This window comes from Saccopteryx bilineata, chromosome 1 (assembly GCF_036850765.1).
Source record: "Saccopteryx bilineata isolate mSacBil1 chromosome 1, mSacBil1_pri_phased_curated, whole genome shotgun sequence".
In the NCBI taxonomy this organism is placed as follows: domain Eukaryota; kingdom Metazoa; phylum Chordata; class Mammalia; order Chiroptera; family Emballonuridae; genus Saccopteryx; species Saccopteryx bilineata.
Window position 1 is genome coordinate 379,528,275 of NC_089490.1, and position 21,224 is coordinate 379,549,498.

At 37.9% G+C, this 21,224-nt stretch overlaps 1 protein-coding gene across 2 annotated transcripts in view; it reads right to left on the minus strand.

Moving 5' to 3' along the window:
• Positions 1-2,308: 2,308 nt before the first annotated feature.
• The window catches only part of APIP (APAF1 interacting protein), a 30,858-nt gene continuing 11,942 nt past the window's right edge, over positions 2,309-21,224 (minus strand). Inside the window, exons 2-7 of one of the 2 annotated variants that reach the window (XM_066251263.1) lie at positions 13,437-13,537; positions 8,979-9,027; positions 7,635-7,752; positions 6,123-6,195; positions 3,150-3,317; positions 2,309-2,539 (exon numbers count right to left, since the gene is read on the minus strand). In XM_066251263.1, the coding sequence (XP_066107360.1) occupies positions 2,440-2,539; positions 3,150-3,317; positions 6,123-6,195; positions 7,635-7,752; positions 8,979-9,027; positions 13,437-13,537 (609 nt within the window). In that variant the 3' untranslated portion in view covers positions 2,309-2,439. Of the gene's footprint in view, positions 2,540-3,149; positions 3,318-6,122; positions 6,259-7,634; positions 7,753-8,978; positions 9,028-13,436; positions 13,538-21,224 lie in introns of both variants that reach the window. The other variant, XM_066251262.1, reaches the window with a different exon arrangement.

Consider the following 21,224-nt stretch of genomic DNA (forward strand, 5'->3'; position numbering starts at 1 on the left):
GTGTTCCTAAGAAGTAGACGGCCATGATTACTACAATGACACCTGGCCTGTGCCAGATGCCGTTCTAATGACATGAGTACATTCATTTTATCCTCTTAACCTTGAAGTACTTCTAATTCAGAAAGTTTCAAGAACAATCACAGAAGAAATTAATACAGCATTTATGATAAAAAAAATTGGCTTGCTTATTTTCTGGCCTCTTAAAAGTCCAATAATGAAAAACTTGCAGAAATTTAAATGAGGAAAAAAATAGAGGAAAACTACATTTACTTTTCCTTAAGTAGGTTTATTTGATTTTCAGAAAATAAACTTTCAAGCAATAAAATCACACAATTAGAACTATGAAAGAGATGAACATCTTAAAATCACAAAAGAATACCTATTTCAGTGATGACCATCTCAAACGTGATTGATTCAGTGATTATACATACTGATCAGTGAAATGAAAAACAGATTGTTTCTTCCATAGCCATGTTTTAAAGCATGGTGGGGGAGAATTTGAATTGCTTCTTGAAAAGTGAGATCAAGGTTACTAGACCCACATCTGACCACTTAACTAGAACTGCTGAGACAGCAGTTTTCTTCATCAAAAGGAAGTATTTGACCACATTGAAATATAAGATGAACCTCTCCTTAAGGTCATGACTTTGCCTTTCTTAGTGTTGGGGACAGTCTCTGGAGAACTCTATTGAGGTGGCTCTAAAAAGGAGCTGGGTGGGACCAAAGAACTAAAACCATTTGAGAAACAAATGACAGACTTCTTGACTAAAATGTTAATTCCTTACTCAATCTGAGAGAGTGGCATGTCCTGCACTTAATGAAATAAAAATGTTTGATCTAGAGCTCTTAATCCTTCATTCATGGCCAAGCTTTTCCCTTATTTAAAGAAGCAGGAATCATGAGAGACCAACAGTCACAAGGGCACGCGAAGAATGCCTGCTGCCCCCTTCCACAAACACGCACTGCACACCCCTGTGCCAGGCGCTGAGCACAAGCCCTCCCAGAGCTGTATTTGCACTCACCTTTGGACCTCCGCTCCTAGCAACCACAGCGTAGGGATCATATTCTTCTGGATAAACGAATTCAAGAGCAGATACTTTCGCCAGCTATCGCCCACCTTTGAATCAAGTTTTGTTAAGCCTTTCTGCACTTCCAGGGGTGAAGACATACAAAGATATCCTCTGCGGCAGCAAAGTGTGAACGACTGGTTCTTCACATACATGATCTCATTCATTAGCCCCATTAAAAAAAAAAATAAGGGAAATGAGCCTGACCTGCAGTGGTGCAGTAGATCAAGTGTCGACCTGTAATGCTGAGGTCCCCGGGTCAAAACCCCAGAAAGCAACTACTATGAGTTGATGCTTCCTGCTCCTCCCCCACCCTTTTTCTCTCTCTCTTCTCTATCTAAAAATCAATAAAGAAAACAAAAAAGAAAAAGGTTAAGGGGAAGTGACCAAAACTATTTTTCCCTGGTGGGAGAATCTCCACCAAGAACCCAGAAAACAGGAATTTACCGAGTGGCTGACAATGTGCCAGGATTTGTCTTACAGTGAACGAAACAGATGTGTCTTGGAGAGGTTTTTGGCATAAGCATTCAGGAAATGTTTGGGTGCAAGGGGACAGTGATGGTTTAGGGGGAAGAAAAATCACTAGCGTTGTTTTAGGCCCTGGTAGGTTTAAGGCACCGATTAGACACCCAAATGGTGAAAAGGAAAGGTGGAGAGGTAAGTCTGGAATGTAGGAGTCTGGGCTGGAGATAAAACACAGCGAGTTGCTAGCATATAGATAATATTTAAAGCTATGGGGCTGCATGAGATTTCCTAGGGAAAAGGTATAGATGAAGAGCATGGTCAAGGACAGAGAACCCTGGGCCCTCCAACATTTCAAAGTTGAAGTCTGATAAAGAAAAATTCAAGGAAAGAACCACTAAAGTGACGGATGAGGTAAAGAAAATCCACATCCGTCTGTCGCGGAAGTCCAGAGAAAAATGTTTCAAGGTGGGAGTGATCACTAGTAACGCTACTGTAAAGTCACATAAAAACACAGAGAACTGACCACCAGTTTTGGCAAAAACAGAGTGTTCATATCATAAGGAAGTAGAAATTTCCCAACGAGTTCCACTATCACCGGCAACTTTAAAGAATAAAGGGAATCCTCTGGAATTGTATATAAAAAAGGGAATCCATTTAAAGGGAATATTTTGTTACTTATTGAAAAAGAAAAACATTCATCATAAAATTTTTATTCTACTGCATTGTCATTTAAGATTACAAGAATATAAGCAACTATCATCCAATATCAGAAGAGATCTGTAATATTCAGTGACAAATCAATGACAGCGTGGAAATTTTCAATTAATTAAAAAAATAGGTTTCATTTAAGTAAAACTAAGTAAAAACTAAGATAAACTTGGTCTCTGTAAATAAACTTCCGTTTGGTTTATATAATCCCATTTTCTCCGACAGGAAACTGTGTAGGGTCCAGTCCGACTTTCTTCATTGACACGGCGATGTCAAACAAATAGTCATAGCACTCACACCTACACAAGAAAAAGCAAAAGGAATAGGAGGTCTTTAGAGAAACAGGTCTCCAATCCTAATAATCACACTTCTCTGCATCAAGTTAACCCTGCTCCTAGCAGGGTTAGGCATATTTCTTAATTTCAAGCTAAATTTTTCTTATTTTGCTCCCAACATTATTAAAACACAGAAAGGAATTATATTGAATCGTGCAACCATATTATATACTTCTCAGGATATAAAAGGAAGTTTAAAATGTGCAACTTATATACATTAAATTTTTTTACTATGTGCCACTTTTTGAAATAAATGTAGCAAATTATATAACTTGGATTAGCTTTACTTTCTCTTCCAGCCCTAAACTCCGAGAATAAGACCTGTGTCTCCTTTGCAACAAAGTGCATAAAGCCTTGCCAAATATCTTGTCCAATAAATACTTCTTAATAAATGAATACATAAGCGAATTAAATATCAAGAAATAATAATATGGAATAAATTATTTAAATTTAAATCAATTTGACCAATAACATATAAAAAAATCACATTTTATTTAAAATCCTAAGACATTTTGTTCTCCTTAATATTTAGAATGTGGTGACTTGTCCCAAATGTTTTTTGATTGATACCTACATGGTTTTGGCCTTCTCCCATGTTTCTCCCCAGACATAGACTCCATGACGTCTGACTAGAACCGCACAGGAGTCTGGGTATTCGTTCATTGCACGAGCCATTCGTTCTTTGAGGTCTTTTTCCTCAGGTGTATTCTCAACAATAGGTACCACCAACATATCATCATATCTATAAGACACAACAGGCCATTTTCCCCCATTAAAATAAAAGTATTCATATGTAAAATTTATAATTTTTGCAAGCAACCAGTTAGATATCCTCTTTATATCTGGGAAGCCACTCCAAATCATGAACAAGATGTTGCATGTTATTCTGTGTATCTTGCACAAACATCTGTATCAAAAGACACCTTGAGAATTTAGCAGGCATTATTCTAATCCTAAGAGTAAGTGGCAGAAATTTGTACAGGATACCAAAACCTGACAAATACATGATCAAGATCATACAAGTATTTCCTTGAAGCAGAGACAATCAAAATATTTTTAATAGGAGATAGGAAATGATAGATTTCAGAATCAGAACTGAAGGAAGGATTAACAATTGAACTACTTATTAAGTGGGAATTTTTCAATGATACAAAACGTTTTACTGTAACTCTGCAGGAGCCCAGGCTGTCTAAAATAGACAAATAAATGAAGACAGGTGTGGTCTGTTGCACTGGGATAGCAAGAACCTCTGGAGAGCACCATTAAAGGTATAGTAATCTTTCACAACATCCTTAAGTAGGTGGCAGTAGAACTTCCTTCACTTCCACCTTGTTTCAGTAAACACATGATGAAATCAGAATACACGTTTTCCTTTTCTTCACGTAATAACACTGAAGCAAATAACTTAGTTACTGTAAAGTTTAAGTCTATCCCTGAGGCCATTTATAACCAATCGAAACTCAGACAAGTTTTCCTTTTTACGTGACTTTTTCTTGTGTTGGTAATATAATATCTGCTTTTTCGCTCCCTCTGTAATGGCTGAACTTAACCAAAAAGTTCTGCTAAAGTATCATCAGAAATTGCTACCTCAGGGCAGGTACAGGCTAAGTAGTTGTCATATGTAACTTGGCCAGCCATTATTATTAGCAGTATGGAGTTGCTCATTATTTCACTTAAGTAGAGAAAAATTATAAAATAGGGAAGGGCTGAATTGCTAGTCACAAATGCTTCCTAAGATTAGCCAGGAGAACCACAGACTTATATTTTTCTCTAGCATATACTGAATAGTCAGGTGCATTTTCAGGGGAAAAATAATTTTACAGCAAAAAAAGAGCTGAAAGCTAATTCTGGCCAAGTCACCCACTTTAAAGATGAAACACTAATCCTTAAAAACTAAGTGATGAACAGAGCCAGGGGAGTCCTTGACCATCAACCAAACACACGTTGCTCCCAAAAGGGAGGACAACTATATTTAAATATGGTGACCTCCCCTGATAAGATTTAGGTATTTAAAAATTCTTTCTCCCAAGATGAACTTAAAAAAAATAGAGCAGAGACCACCAGAACCCTCCGTTCTTATTTCACCCAACCTTCCTTGCTCTCTTTTGAAAACTGGATTCTTAGGATTCTCCTCAAACTCAGATAAAATATCACTGCCCTCTGATCTGTGATAATGACCCTGTTACTGATTTCCCAGCCAGGTTCAAACAGAATCACAAACGATGTCTCAACAAAAGTTTTTCTTTATATTCTGAAACATTCAAAAGAATATACCAAATGTGTGTGTTACAATCCATAAGAAATGCATCTTCTAAAAAATTCATGTCCTTTTCAGACGTGAGTTTCAGAACGCTCTGCTGTGCTGTTCCTGTGCCCACCATTTCATATGGTCTTCCACTTCTATTCCTGCACCAAAGCCCTCAAATGCTAATGAAATTGATATCACACACACTGCCTTTTCTTCAAGATCCAGATACGGAAAAGGCAACTATACTTTCTTCAGTATGTACACTCTCCTAATATAAATATTTAACTTTTGTAAATAGGTATTTCACAGCGCTAAAGAATGCTTCAGGCATACAATAAATATTAACTAAAATCAAATTAAATCAATTTCTCAGCACACTAGTTTAAACATGCGCCTTCTATTACATGCAGCAACAATAAGATATTGCTGTAAGGACACTTTAGAAAAACTGGCACCCTTTTCTCTATTCAAGGCCCTTTAGGAAATTAAGAAGGGTAAAGACGCAGGAATGAGAATGCCAATCCATTCAAATGAAATGCTTGGCTTGTCCCTGAGCACTGAGAACGTGTTCTGTCACGTCACCATATTCTAGATTGATGGATAATTACTGCATTTTTGTAGGCTGATGGATTTATTTGATTTTTATCTAAGCTTTTGTTCTATACTATCAATGCCTCTTTCCACACTGAAAAGTTAGAAAAATGTGGGGATCTACCTAATTGAAATAAATAAAACTTATAGATGTATAATTGTTAATATGAACAGATTCTAGAAATACTAAATCAACTCAAAATGAAGTAAAAAGCTTTAGTCAGGGCTGAAACTCCCTGCAGACAAAGTAAAGGCGGGAACCTTCCTCAATGGGGCTTCAATGTAGGGACATAATCTTTCCATCTTTATAGAAGTCTCAGCCGAGGCCTTGTCATTTTGCTCTGACAAACATTTCATTATTTGTGTTGCTAATAATTTACCCAGGCTGTGGTAAAAGTGTGTGTGGGGGGGTAGACATCTGAACTGAATCACGAAGAAGAGATCTGGAAGTATAATATTAGGTGGGTATTATTTTTTTTTATTTTTTTTATTTTATTTTTTTCATTTTTCTGAAGCTGGAAACAGGGAGAGACAGTCAGACAGACTCCCGCATGCGCCCGACCGGGATCCACCCGGCACGCTAGGTGGGTATTATTTAACATAGATTCCACAACATCTCACTAAATTCATTTAAAAAGTCAGTAGCCTGTGTATCAAAAGAAGAAAAAATATTTTTTAAATTATTTAAGCAAGAAAAGAAAAAATTACCTATAATATCCTCCTGAAGTACATTTCCTTATTCCTTTTATCATCTCTTGATGTGTAATTTTAAACTCTCGTCCTGGAAAGAGAAGGGTGGCCATGACAGCAGCTTTAGAGTGGCTATGAATCACAGCGCCAGCTCCTGGGGGGGCGGGGGGGGGGAGAAAAGGTCACGTGCTTGGCAAAGGCGGAATTATACTTTTTAAAGAAAAAAATTATGTACACACACACACACACACACACACACACGTGCGCACACGCGCAATAGTGCATCCACACACACATATTTATATATGGTTACAGACCTGTTTTTCTTGGCATGGAATTAGGAGGGAGAAAGAAAGAGAAAAATGCTAATAAGAGGACTTAAAAAGCAAAATAATTATACTTTATCCAGCATCAGAACAATTCACAATGCATGTGCTCAGGAAGTGTATTTTAGATGGTCTGAAGTACAGCTATAATAATCATGGAGGTCATAGTCACAACAAGACTACCACTTATTTAGGGATTCTTGTGTGCCTTTTTATATGTTACCTCTTTGCGTTATCATCGCCACCATAGAGGTCACCACTTAATGGTCACCGGAGACTCAGAGATGTTAAAATACTTGTCTACGGTTCACAGATCATGGTGACAGAACTTTAATTTGCACCCAGATCAGTCTGACCCATAGTCATAGTGCAGGACATATGTTGGTAGTGTAAGGAATAGTCGGGATTTTAAGGTAGAGATGTAATGAATTTACCTAAAAAGGATTTTTATGCTATAAAATTCAGTAATGGCTATTTTTACAATTGGAAATTATTTTGGCTTTATGCTGGGAAAGGTCCTTCATGTTATTAGAATCTGTTCCTGAAATTTTTATCCTTTCAATAGTAGCTGTTAATGTTTAGGAATAGAACATAGCAGTAATGACCAAATCCATACTGATTCTGGTCAACGACCATATTAAAGCACAGTTCCAATGACTGTGCTGCTATGGCTGGGCCAGTCCTCATTAGAATTTTCTACTTTCACAGTGGCCTCCAGGTTCAACCTTTCTAGGTTGGTTTGATACCATGATTTTGGGGGAATTAAAATAAGACTCCTATTTTTATCACACAATACATTTTTCAAAAAGAGAGGACTACTCCCACTAAGGTGAAGAGAAGGCCGAAGCTCCCTCATTGCCATTTGACTTCTACTACAAGTTTCCAGGGGTACAACTCTAAGTATGGAAATCTAATTGTAAACACACTCTTCAGTCAATTTGACAAGCTAGTAGAGTCTACTGATCTAGGTTGGAATTCTGGCTCCAATATTCACTAGCTGAATATTTTGGAAAAAATCTTCCCAGAGCCTCTGTCTTCTCATATGTGACATGGAGCAGTAATGGACATTCCACACAGGCTGATGCGAGGACTGAAGGGGTTAACATAGTAGGTACCCAAGAAATGTGAATGGCAATAGTAATTACCATTATTTAGGGAGCCTATTCTGCAAATATTCTTCATATCAAATGGACTTTCTGCCTACCTCTCAGAGTGTAAGCATTCATAAAAAGAGGAGTACACTGGCTCTTTTTCAGATTCTTATACTGTGGAGGTCTGCTGATGTCCTGTTCATTGATGTCACAAATAAACATGTCTTCAGGCTATTTACAGAGGGCAAAAAAGAAAAGAGGAGGTTTATACAATATCACCAGAAATCTCCTTTCTTGTATGTACAGGAGTGGGCAAAAGAAGCAGGTTTACAGCTGTGAATATGCAAAAGAGTTTATCCTTGTGTTATTAGTTATTAATTATTGTATTAGTTATTTGTATTACGACTGTAAACCTACTTTTGCCCACTCCTGCATATAATATACATTCACATGCAGAGTGATCAGACATATGTACACATATTCAACTCATATTTTAAATATTCACATAATTATAATTTCAATCTAAAAGTTTTTACCCATTTGGAGAATAAAAAATATTTTATGCTAATGAAAATATGCTCAAGAGAGCTAAGAAAAATCTTCCTTTAGAATTTGGAGATAAATGGATATGGACTAATTAACATGTATGCAATGTTGCTTTCACTTAGGTTCTCAACTTTGCTCTGTGATTTCACAATTACATTTCAGAGAGACTATATAAAGAAACCATTATTCTAAGATGGATGTGATAATTTCATAATATGAGGAAAAATAGAGAGTAAATTTTTTCTTATCCCCTGAGATACTTAACCAGTACTAAGAAATGTTCATCTCAATAAAGTATATTATTCTTGAAGTTCTAAGGAACTATGTACAGCTACAGATATTTCTTAGTAATGCATACATATTCCTGATCACTTTTATTTTCCAGGGTTTTCTACAAACTATAAATGACAGGGTTAATTTCAAATGTTTTATTAGCAAAGCATTATGCCATGGATAGAAGTATTGTATTCTAGCATTAATACAAATGAGTCTTCTCAAAATTTTCAATGGTTTTATAACTTTAAATTGGAATAGCTTTGTTATTATTAAATAGGAATCAGTTTGGCTCATTTGAGGCCATCATCTCATTATCTTGCTAGCCTGATAAAGATGGTATTGCAATGCTGTAAAGTTAGAACCCTGTTTTATTACATGGCTTAAGATTGCGCTATTCACTTGTGCCCTCTAGAGGCTGAAAGAGAGTTCAAAACATAGTGGTTGCATGGAGGATACTTAACCTAAAAAAATTTAATACCTACTCAACAGACGTTTGTTGATGAGTCATTTAAATGATCATAGTATAACCACCCTTCAAAACTAACATTTCTTTTCAAATTAATTGCACTTCACAAAACAATGGTCGAGTAGAGAAGAAAAGACATTTGAGTTTAAGAAGGATCTCTTCACCGTACCTGAATCCGTTCCTTCTGCACTCCTGAAGGAGCAATGTAGATTTCATTGCTGGTAACACAAAATACAGGAATTGGTATCTACTTAACTCTAATGTTCTGCTTTTGCACAAAGAAAAACGTTCCCTTGCACTCCAATCATTAACGTCATACAAGTAGCGGCTTGATTTAATAAACGGCACAGGCTGTGTAGGAAGAATACCAAATATTTTAATGCCTTCGTAATGATGGCAACACAGTAAAATGTTGATAGTTGCTTTAACTTTTGTGTTTTCATATATATTTCTTTTAATGGGGCAAAATCATTGGGAAACCAGGCTTTTATCTGGTTAGGAGAAATAACATCTGAAAACACAAGTCTTGAAGCATAAACCTTTACGCATGAATAAGCAGAGTTGATCTTAGTATATGTGGAATACAGCTATTATTCTAAAATGCAATTGGGGGAAATACGCTCACTAGGTGTAGACCTCTGTCTTGGAAGGAATCAGGTTTAATTTTACTGTTTGAAATACTCTTATGCTAAAACATGAAGTTCAGAGACCCCTGCTGGACAGTTCCCACATCAACATCATGCTCCCTTCTGGGTGGAACAGTATGTTCCCTGTTTACATCTACCTTATGAAAATATTTGGTGATGAAGCTAACACAATTACCAAAGTTAAAAACACAAAAGGCACGGCTATATTTGTAGATCTCTCTGTTACAGAATGTTGTGTTGTACCCTACCAGTTCGCACAAGGTGCTCTCAAATTTGATTTGGAAACTAATTTCAAAATCTCTAAATTTCCTCCCTGGTCATCAAAGGTCCTTTGGCTCCTTTTCAGTGTCGGCAGCTGCCAGAGGGGATGAGAGCCCCAACACAATGCAGACGAAGGAAGCGCCAGCACACGCAGGCTCCGGCTTCTGCCACTGAGGCACAGACACAGGGACACTGAAGAAACACGAACTGTTTCATAGCGAAAATGAGAACGACAGCCTGTATTGAATCAAGCTGTCAGGGCTGGGGTCACCTGTAAACCTGTAGACGTGGACCTGACAAAAATGTAAGGCGAAATGAAAGTTCCTCTCATGGTCCACCTGTAAATGCATCTAGAAAATAAATGTAACAGTGGAATCCAGAGCACAGTGAGCAACAGTCAAACATTTGTTTTCACTAAGTAGCTCATGCTTTGGAGTTCCGTTGACTTAGAAGACCATAGACTGGCAGTCCTCTAGGACCAAATGGGTAGGGAATCATATGGTTAAAAAGGGCCCTTTGCAAATATAAATACTAGTGATCCAAATATTTTGACCTTGTGTCACACGGAAGAAACTCTAGAGCCATGTGTGGTAAGCCGCCTTGCAGGTATTCTTCTGTGGGAGAAATTCATGCAGTCCCGGGAACAGGCCCAAGTACAGTACAAAACAGTCTGCTGGTAAATAAAATCCATCTCTAAAGTAGGAAAACCCAGGGTATTTATTCTGTTCATTCAAGTGATTCGGTACGCCAAATTGGTTTTTAGTACTGCCTTTGTAAAATGAAAATTAGTTTAGACTTTGATCAGCTTTTGAGTAATTAAGAGATTAAGTAAATGGGTTTCAAGAAAAAATATATTTACACCTACAAAGAAGGAGATATCTGGATAAAAAAAACGGAGAAGACAGAGCTTTTATTTTAGGAGGGAAACCTGCCAAAGACTAAGCACGGAGCATTCGCTTGGTGCTGGGAGCCACAAACAGAAGCACTCTAAACTGCAAGGTGTGAGGTGTTGGAGTTTACTTCTCTATACTCCCTGCTCCTTCACAAGTGGGAAGCAGATGCACAAAACCCACGAATTCATAATACATCAATCTTCATTTACTATCTAGTCATTTAAATCTTACTATGCCTTAATTATTTCATCCATAATATGGGCTTATGCATTTTAATTCTAATAGCATGCAACAGGGTTAGCATCTCTGACACAGAGCAATGTTAAGCCGTGAAAACAGGGAATGCTAATGAATGGCAGGGACCCCCCCCCCCATTTCCTCCTGATTTAACCCTTCTGTGTGTCTTAAGCTGTTTTTTATATATTGTACATCTTTTGGTATCATACATCAGCAGCATTAGCTGGAATAGTGTTAGCCAAATCTTGGAATCAGTAAATAATTTTATATACCCGAAAAGCTTATTGTCAGCATTAGTCTGGAAACATAATCATTGGGTTTGTACTTCATTCCAAATTTATTTGTTCTATGCATCAGACAAAGAAAACCACACTTCCACTAATAACATGAAAATATTGCTGATGAAGTAGTTGAGGTGGGTGTTGAAAGTAATTTAAATATTAGGGGGAAATTCAACATTTTAGCACAACTTACCTAGTTTACTATGGAAGCACAAATTTACAATTCCAAATTCAGTGCCATAAAATTGTGGCTGTTTCCACTGTGACCTCCAGAGGGAGCTCCTCGCCCACTAAGAATCATACAGAATTTAACTTGCTTGTTAACTAACTGTTGTACTATAAAAGTCGTTTAATTTTAAAAGATGCCAATGTTTTAGGGTGACCACACAATTTATACAGATTATAAAAATTCTTTTAGAAAGAACATCATCTCTTATGTCTTTATGATCAAAAAAGTTCCCTCTTGAGATTTGCAATGACCCCTTATCTGCATTCTATTTTTAACTTTCCTTTTGAAATGGTTATTTTTACTTAGTTTGGTAGAAAGCCCTATTTTTGTTCATATAAAAATACTGCAGCCTGACCTGTGGTGGCGCAGTGGATAAAGCATCGACCTGGAAATGCTGAGGTCGCCGGTTCGAAACCCTGGGCTTGCCTGGTCAAGGCACATATGGGAGTTGATGCTTCCAGCTCCTCCCCCTTCTTTCTCTCTGTCTCTCCCTCCTCTCTCTCTCTCTCTGTCTCTCACCCTCTCTCTCTCCTCTCTAAAAATGAATAAAAAAAAAATACTGCATATGCAAATAAAGTGTTAACTAAAGGCAATATTTAGAATATGATTTATTATAAATAATACAGCTGAGAAACCAATACTGGAACTCAACTCCTAAATGAATAAAATAGCAACAAACGTTTTTGTAGAACTTAGCTGGAAACGAGTCATCTTAAAAGTTTTAGCGGAGTAATCTGAAAGCCTGCGTGCACAGTGCTGACGGGACACGTCAGCACCGGGTAGACAGTAGGAAAAGAGGCAGGGATGAATGCCTAACGCACCACATGAGTGTGACCTTTCCAGAACTGGTGCCCCCCCCCACACACACACAGAACTGTGACCGTTGTTGACTAAGGCCCCTGTGCATTCCCCACAGTTCAATTACTATTTCATGAGTTACTTGGTAATTTGAAGTAGATGAAAATACAATGGCATCATCTTGTGGAATGCCATAAATTCCCCTTTGTTCAAAATGTCCTGATTAACATGGACAACCGTGTGGTGATTGCTGGGGTGGGGGCGGGATGAGGAGAAGCTATAGGAGGAATAAATGGTGATGGACAAAGACTTGACTTGGGGAAGGGGCACACAATACGGTGTATAGAAATGTGTTGCAGAATTGGGCACCGGAAATCTGTATAATTATGTTAACCAGTGTCACTCCAATAAAATTCCATTAAAAAAATGTCCTGATTACATTTTACGTTGTATTCCTTTTATACAATGCAACCTCCTTGAGGGCATTACTATATATACTCAAACTCAACATTATATAAATATTGTAGTAAACCAATTTTGTTAAAGAAAGCGAATTAGGATAAAAAAAATATCAAGTTGCTCAGTTTAACATTCAGCCTCCAGATGATAATAGTCCTAACCATTTCAAGAGAAAAAACACTTGAGAAAACGAGATTCCACAAACTCCCTTTGCATCGTCCAGTAAGTGACAGTTCTTCATCCTCTTGGAGGAAAGATGCTGAATAAATCTAATAAAGTATTAAATACTCTTCATTCCTTCTGTTTCTGGTTCAGTACCTATTTTGTCCTCTGAGCAACATGGTCCAGCAGGTGCTATGCCCACTAATAATGACACATGTGCTTAGAAAGGCATAATGCCTTGCTTCTGACTCAGTAAAATGTAATTTTTAGGATTTCGATGGTCAGTAACCTATAAAGTGACTTTAAAATACATATCTGAACCTTTGTAAAAAATTCTACCTACCTAGAGGGGCCCTTTACAATTCCAGACATGAACATACTTAGCAGCAAGTTATTTAACTGTAGTACTCCGAAGACTGAGGATCAAATTATTCTGAGCAGAAGTTGTGTTCTCAAGTCCTTGGGTGCTTATTATATTTGCAACTTCAGCCTACTTTTTCCACTCTGTTATACAAATATTTATTTCTCCAAGTAGAAACAAAATACCCTTACTACATGTAAAAGTGTATATCAGTTGTTATTTGGAAAAAATGCATGGTAGTCTATCAGTGGTCTAATTTTACAGAGAATTCCCAGAAATGAAATCAGCCAGAAACTTACCCATGCTTCAAGCTAATTCCTCCTCCAGTCCCAGTGACCCAGCCCAGATGGTAAAACTGTTTGCAAAGCTCTGGGATCAGGTATCTTGGATGTTCCTTCTCCTTAAAAAGAAGACAATGATTGTAAAAATAGACATTTTTAAATCAAGTGACTATTTTAGCCAAAATCTCTATTAGCAAGCCAATTTAAGGAGGTTTAAGAAAATCTCCCACAGAGAGTATACTACTGTGAGGAAGAAAACTATTATAAGACAAACTTTGTTTTTAATGTTTAGAAAGTGGATATACTATATTATTTGGCACCGGGAATTACTCAGTATAATGCCTACAGTCCTACACTATGGAATAGGCCACAAAAACAAAGAGGGGAAATGCCCAGTATATATTACAAAACATCTACTGACATCGCTGAAATAAAATAAAATCCAATGTTAAAAGGAACATGTTTGTCATTTTGTAAATTTCTCTACACAGAACATTTAATTAAGGGATGACATATATAATAGCTATTCACAGTCTGCACGTTGATTCAATTTTTTTAATCTAAAAATGCCTTGTGTTTTTACCATAGGGATTGCATTATTTTCTCTTATCACAAAAGCAATATGTACTCATTATGTATATAATATAAAGTCAAGAAAGTAACATAAAAAGCACTCACTCAGAAACAATCACAATTAATACTTCCCAGGCCCATTTCTGTGAAGACTGGTGTGTATAGGAACATATGTATATATGTTGAGATTGTAGTAAGGTACCAAAAAGCTGCAAAATTAATATTGATATTTTAGGAGGAAAGGTCAGGCTTTCCTGTCCCATCCTTCCTTTAAGGAGGGGACGGAGAAGAATGTAGAAGTTTCTGGCTTGCAAGAACAATGGGTCATTTAGTTTTAAATCTAAAATAAAGGTTAACCAAGAAACTTCTCTTTCAATGGGAGACAGAATTTACATACCACCTTGCATTGATTGAACTTCCTCCCCCTTCCCGGAATCTTGGGGGTAAAATACCTCTAGGCAAAGGAAGGAAGATGAACCCTAAAAGATCTGTAAACATCTTTGATTGTGTTACCTTGAAAGTCTTAATGTTTCTGTGTATCCCCTAAACAAATGTTGTAAGCTTGTGCCATGATGTCATGCTCTCCCCTGCCCGTGTGTGATCAAGAGTATATAAACAGCCCCGGAGATGTACCTGGCACACATGATTTGGGTTTGCAACTGCCCCGTGTCAGCCATATGCGGCCAACATATTTAATAAATCTACTCCTTTAATAAGACTTCAAAATTCATCTGGACTTGGTGTCTCTACGTAAACCCATGGAATTGAGGTATGTGTACTTTACAAGATAAACACTGAACCTTATTTATTTTTATTGGGGTATAATTGATACATAACATATTAGTTTCAGGTGTACAGCCTAATTATTCAATATTCCTATAATACTGTGAAATGATCAGCGTAATAAGTCTAGTTAAAATAAGAGCCTTTATTTATATATAAGTCTAATAATTACTTCTTTAGAGTAAAACACTGTTTTCCCCTCTTTTTTAAAGTTAGAATTAATGAAAACAAAAATAAAGAATTACATATTTGGCACTATGATGTATGTAAAGCCAGTAGGTGCAGCCACCATCAAAGCCACCTGGCCCGTATAGGTTCGCATTTAATTCAGACAGATCATAGAGAAACAACTAAGCTGAAAACTAGTGGTCCATTTTCCTTTATTCCAGACTTGCACTCAGCAAGTGAGTAAAAACACACAGTGGGAAACACTTCCCTTTCCATTCGGGCTCCCAAAGCCACTGACTCATCCGAGTTTTCCTAAAATCAAAGGCTCCCACCTCTTTGCCTCCATTTCGGCTGTGACCTCTCCTCCATGTATCCTCTCTCTCTCCCCTGAAACTGTTGTGGACCGTAAATGGCAAAAAAGCCATTGTAGATTCGAAGCTTAGCAAAAGGCTAAGTTCTCCCCCCCTTCACCTCCATATTGGCTATGATGCTGAGTATTTGCACCCACTTCACTTGCTTGCTTAAGTTGCTGGAGGCAATTTACATGCCCTTCCTCTTACTCTTTGTTCAGATGTTGGTTAATTTCACTTATGCATGGTAGAGGGATTCCTGTTTATGCCTTGGAAGAGTTTCTGTTTTAGCCTCGGATGTGTAACTTTGTATCAAGGACTTCCTTGATTTGCATATGGCTATGTAATAAAGCAAACTGGAGCTATGGGGCACTCGGATATTGCCATCAGCATTGAAGAGTCCTCCCGATCCCATCCTTTTTTCTTAATAAGTCTGTTTTCTTAATTCCACACCATTCTCACTCAAAACCCAGAATTAGGAGCTGCGCTGGTCTGCGGCAAGTGGCACCCAAACAGAAGACTTGAGTACAAGAAAACTAAACTGAAGGCAGGTGACAGAACTCCCTAAGTGAAGTGTGCACAGTGAGTAAAGAAAGTTTTTGGGGAAAGTATAATCGGGAGTAAAAATTATGGGAGTTAGGGTAAAAAATAAGGGACTTTTTTTGAGAAATGTTTCCTTATGAGGACAAATCATTGTCTAAAGAGTATCAGGGTGAGCAGGAAACAGAGGGATGTGAATACGAGGATACCTTGGAGTCTGAGGATGACTCAGGGGATAAAAAATCTGTGGCTATGGCTGCCTTAGCCGCGGGGCCTCCGCTCCCCTTGGCTCCTTCCTATGTTCAACCCTCTGCTCCTCCGTTCCCTTAGCGGGCTGATTCCAGAGTCTATAGCTCAAAATCTGGGAAATCCCCTCTCCAACAATCTATAGACCAGGCTCGAAATATAGGAGAAACAATAAATGGCTTTACCCGTTTTCCTGTTGTAGAAAGACAGGACAATATGGGAAGACTAGTGCAAGAACATGAACCTGTACCTTTTAGAACTCTGAAAGAGTTTAAACTTGCTTGTGTTCAGTATGGGCCTACTGCCCCTTTTTCACTTGGTTTATTAGATACTATTAGTGCAAAGGCACTTCCTCCAAATGACTGGAAGGTGATTGCTTGTGCTTGTCTCTCCAGGGGTGATTATTTGCTGTGGAAGTTGGACTTTCATGAGGGGCCACTGAGGTAGGGGAGAAATCTCAGCATAGTCAACATGAGCCACTGGTTACAGCGACTATAGAATTTGCGAATGGATAGAGGAGACTCAGGTATTAGGAAAGTTACAGCTTTTCCTGTTATGGTCTGATTCTCTTTAATGTTCTAACTACAATCTTCTGAACTATCATTTTGTTTCTTTCTTATTCTTTGCCTGGAAATTGAGGCAGGGGACCTATGTTGGATCTGACTATGGAAAATATCCCAGCAGCTGCTGAGGGCAAATTTTCTCAGGGAGATTTTGTTTAGTCCCATCCTTTAGTCCCTCTGTCAGAAAATGCCCTGACTAAAATCAGGCAGGCATCTTTTTAATCTGGTTGTGCTCTGAAATCCCAGGTTTCTCTCTGGTTTGTCTAATTCTTGTTTCTGTTTAGTGTTTGTTTAATGTTATCTAAAATGTGTCTGTTTTTAAGGCCTGAATTAAGTTCTTTTTCTTTACATGCAAAAATTGGGAATGCTGGCTCTAATATTTAGAAAAAATAAGATGATTTTAGAATTTGTAAGGAGCACTCATTTAAATTTAAATAGAATAGAATGTAGATCCTTAAGACTTACTGATTTGGTTAGTGCATTGTGAGGTGTGTTCAGAGTTAGGAGCCAAATAGCAATTAAAGTATTAGGATTAATCAAAGTTGTATGTTATACTGGTGTTTTTTGTGCATAAATTGTCTTGTTTATGTGTAAGGTTGTACTCATGTAGGCAAGACAAAGGAATTGAGCAAAATTAAGCAGGGCCCTAATAAGTCAGCTCAAGAATTTGTCTCAAACTGCTTCAGGCAGTTAGAAGAATAGTATAAGGATGCTAATTCTGCTTCTTGGTCCAAACCCTGCAAAAGGGACCCCGAGAAATTTGAGGATTCACCTCTTCTGATTTTGCCAATTGGATTTAAAAAATAGGTCAGGAACATCCTGAAATGGAACTAACAATACAAGGGCATAAATTTAAAGGACTTTTAGATACTGGAGCTGATGTATCTGTTATTGCTAAGCTACATTGGCCCCCTTCCTGGACCACTTATGCAGCAGCCACAGAATTACAAGGTATAGGGCAGAGTAAATCCCCTCAACAAAGCTCTAGTTTTTTACAATGGAAGATAAAGAAGGTCATTCTGGACTTTTTCAGCCTTATGTGCTCCCTGGATTGCCGGTTAATTTGTGCGGTAGAAATGTTTTGAAAAATATGGGAGTGTTGCTTGTCAGTCTTAATAGTTTAGTTAGTACTCAAGTGCTTAATCAGGAATCTTTGCCCAGTAAGGGACTAGGAAAAGAACAGTGGGGAATTCTCACCCCATAAAAGTGACACCCAATACCAGAAGGCGTGGATTAGGATATCAAAATTTAGCATATGGGCCTTAGTAGCTCCTGCTACCCCAATAATGCATTGTGAAGACCCAATTACTTGGAAATCAGATAATCCTGTGTGGGTAAGCCAATGGTCCCTTTCTCAGGAGAAACTTAAGGCAGCTGCTCAATTGGTACAAGAGCAGTTACAGCTTGGGCACATTGAACCATCTAATAGTCCATGGAATATGCCTATATTTGTCATTAAAAAGAAATCAAGAAACTGGAGACTATTACAAGATTTGAGAGCAATAAATAAGACCATGGGAATTATAGGTCCTCTCCAGCTAGGACTCCCTTCTCCTACTGCCATTCCATGGAATTTTCACCTTATAATTATTGACTTGCAGGACTGCTTTGTTACTATTCCATTTAAGCTCTCATGATTACAAGCGTTTGCAATCAGTGTTCTTTCACTTAATTTCTAGGCTCAAATGGAGCAATACTAGTGGAAAGTTTTGCCTCAAGGTATGGCTAACAGTCCTACCTTGTGCCAAAAATACATTTCTCAAGCTATCTCACCAGTATGAAGGCAGCACCCTAAGATGTACATAATTCATTATATAGATAATATTCTTATTACTTATTCAGATAAAGACATTGTGTTGACCATTTTGCAACAACTAGAATATTCTTTGAAAGAATCAGGACTTTATATAGCTCCTGAAAAGGTACAGCAATCTTTACCTTTTTCTTATTTAGGACAAATTACTGAGGCGCAACAAATTCGTCCACAAAAATTAGAAATCAGGACAGATCATTTGCAAACTTTAAATGATTTCCATAAATTATTAGGAGATATTAATTGGCTTAGACCTTCCCTGAAATTAACTACCGGAATACTGAAACTATTTTTTGATAATCTTAGAGGCTCGGCTGAACCAGCTTCTCCTCGGCTACTTACAGCTGTGGGACAACAAGCTTTAAAGTTTGTAGAAAAAGCCTTGCAACAAGCACAACTAAAATGCATAAATGCTGAAGAGTCAATTGCCTTACTAATTTGTCCCTTGAGTTACACTCCAAAGGGACTATTGTGGCAAGCTTCAGGTCCTATTGAATGGATTCATTTAGCTGTTACTCCTAAGAAAGTTTTATCTTCATATTTTGATCTTGTCGCCTCCTTGATTATCAAGGGGCGTAGGCGACTCTTACAGCTTATAGGCTTTGAGCCTCAAATTGTTGTTGTTTCTTTTTTCAAAGTATCAACAACAATGGCTCTGGGAAACTTCCACTAAATGGCAAATTGCTTTTGCAAATTTTACAGGCCAAATTGATTCTCACTACCCAGCTGATAAAATAGTTCAATTTTCATTAATTACTATATTTGTATATATTTCCTAAAACAATTGTTAATGAACCCATTCTTGAAGCACCTACAGTCTTTACTAATGGGTCCAGCTCAGGAATAGCAGGCTTAATAATTAATGGACAAGTTTATACTAAAATAATTCACCTTGAAATCAGCTCAAAGAGTAAAATTACATGCCATTATCATGGCTTTTTAGCATTTGCCATGTTCCTCCATTAATCTGTATACAGACAGCAAATATTGACTTATGGTTGTTTCCACTATAGAGACTGCTGTCTTGGGGACAACTGCTGATGAGGAACTATTCTGGCAATTTCACCTTCTTCAAAGACTTATACATCAACATAAAGCTCCATGTTTTATTGGACATATTCGAGCTCACTCCATGCTTCCTGGAGCTTTAGCACAAGGGAATGCAAAAGAAAATTATTGGAGCAACCATGACAAGTCAAGTAATTCAGTCTCATACTATTCATCACCAGAATGCTGCAGCCCTGCGTAAACAGTTTCAACTTTCTCGGGAAGCAGCATGGCAGATTGTTAAATCCTGTCCAAGGGGTCCTATACTACAATCTGTCCCTTCATTTGGAGTTAACTTTTGAGGACTCCTACCAGGACAACTTTGGCAAATGGATGTTACTCATATACTTCATTTGGCAAACAGTCCTTTGTCCACATTACAGTGGATACTTATTCTGGATTTATAGTAGCCTCTGCCAAACAGGAGAGGCTGCTAAACATGTTATAGCTCATTGTTTGTATGCATTCTCTATTATTGGACTTCCCAAACTGATTAAAACTGACAATACTCCTACATATGTATGAAAAACATTTACTATATTTTGTCACATCTTTTGAATTATGGGAATTTCTTACAATCTTTAAAGTCAAGGTATTATTAAAGTGTACCCAGCAAATATTTAAGGTCAATTTTAAAAAATATATAAGGGGGAGTCATATCCTGGAACTCCTGCAAATCTACCTTATCTTTAAAAAATTTCTTTGGAATGCTGATGAACAGGAGACACCAAATCTTTTTCTCTTGCAAACTTCTACCCTCTTTTATTTGATCCAGCTAATAATGCTGTCTTGTCTTTTTCCAAATAGCTCCAGATATACAGAAAAGAATTATATAGGCAGATGGGGATCCTCAAACCCCTCAGCAAGATCTTCTGAGCATAGCTTTTAAGGTCTATAATGACCAAGAGACAGAAAAAGCCCAAAAGAGATCAGGTGAAATACCAGCTCTTGGCATACGCCCTTGAAGGCTCCAACGTGCCAAAGGGGCCTCAGAGGACTCCATCTGGGCCCTGCTTCAATAGTGGAAGGGAATGTCATTGAGCTAAAGCCTGCCAGGTTTCTCGGCCCCCAACCAGGACATGCCTTTGCTGTGGAAAAAAGGGACACTGGAAGGTAGGCTTCCCCCTTGCTCCTCTAAGGGAAGGTTTAGTCTCTTCCAGCTCTGCTCCAGCCACCTGTGACCTGACCTTGTCCAGCCTGCTGGGACTTGCCACTGAAGGCTAAAGGTGCCCAGGGCCATCGATCCCCATCTCACATGGACAACCCTAGCGTATTTCTTCCAAATAGCAGGTAAACTGATCTAATTTCTTATGGACACAAGGGCCACTTACTATGTCTTGCCTGAATATTCAGGTTTTTATTCATTCCCTCGAAGATCTCTGTTGTGGATATTGATAGTCCTATTTTCTGCTACTTTGTTTAATATACAGTGTTTCCTTTATTTCTCCTACTTCAATGCCCCATTCATATTTTAGGTTGGGACCTACTCCTAATTTAGAGCTCTTTCTCCTTTTTGCCAACTTCTATTACAAATTTACCTTTGCCACTCAGCTTAGTGTATCCCAAGGTTCTCTTTACCACGCCACAGTTGCAGAGCTCCAGGGAAAAGCACCCTGGTCTCATCTCTCCAGGCAGAGGAGAACAGAAGCTCCATCTCCACACATGGTGCAGATGGTTTTTCCAGTCTACCTGAATCATTACCAGCTAGAAGCAGTGGTTATTG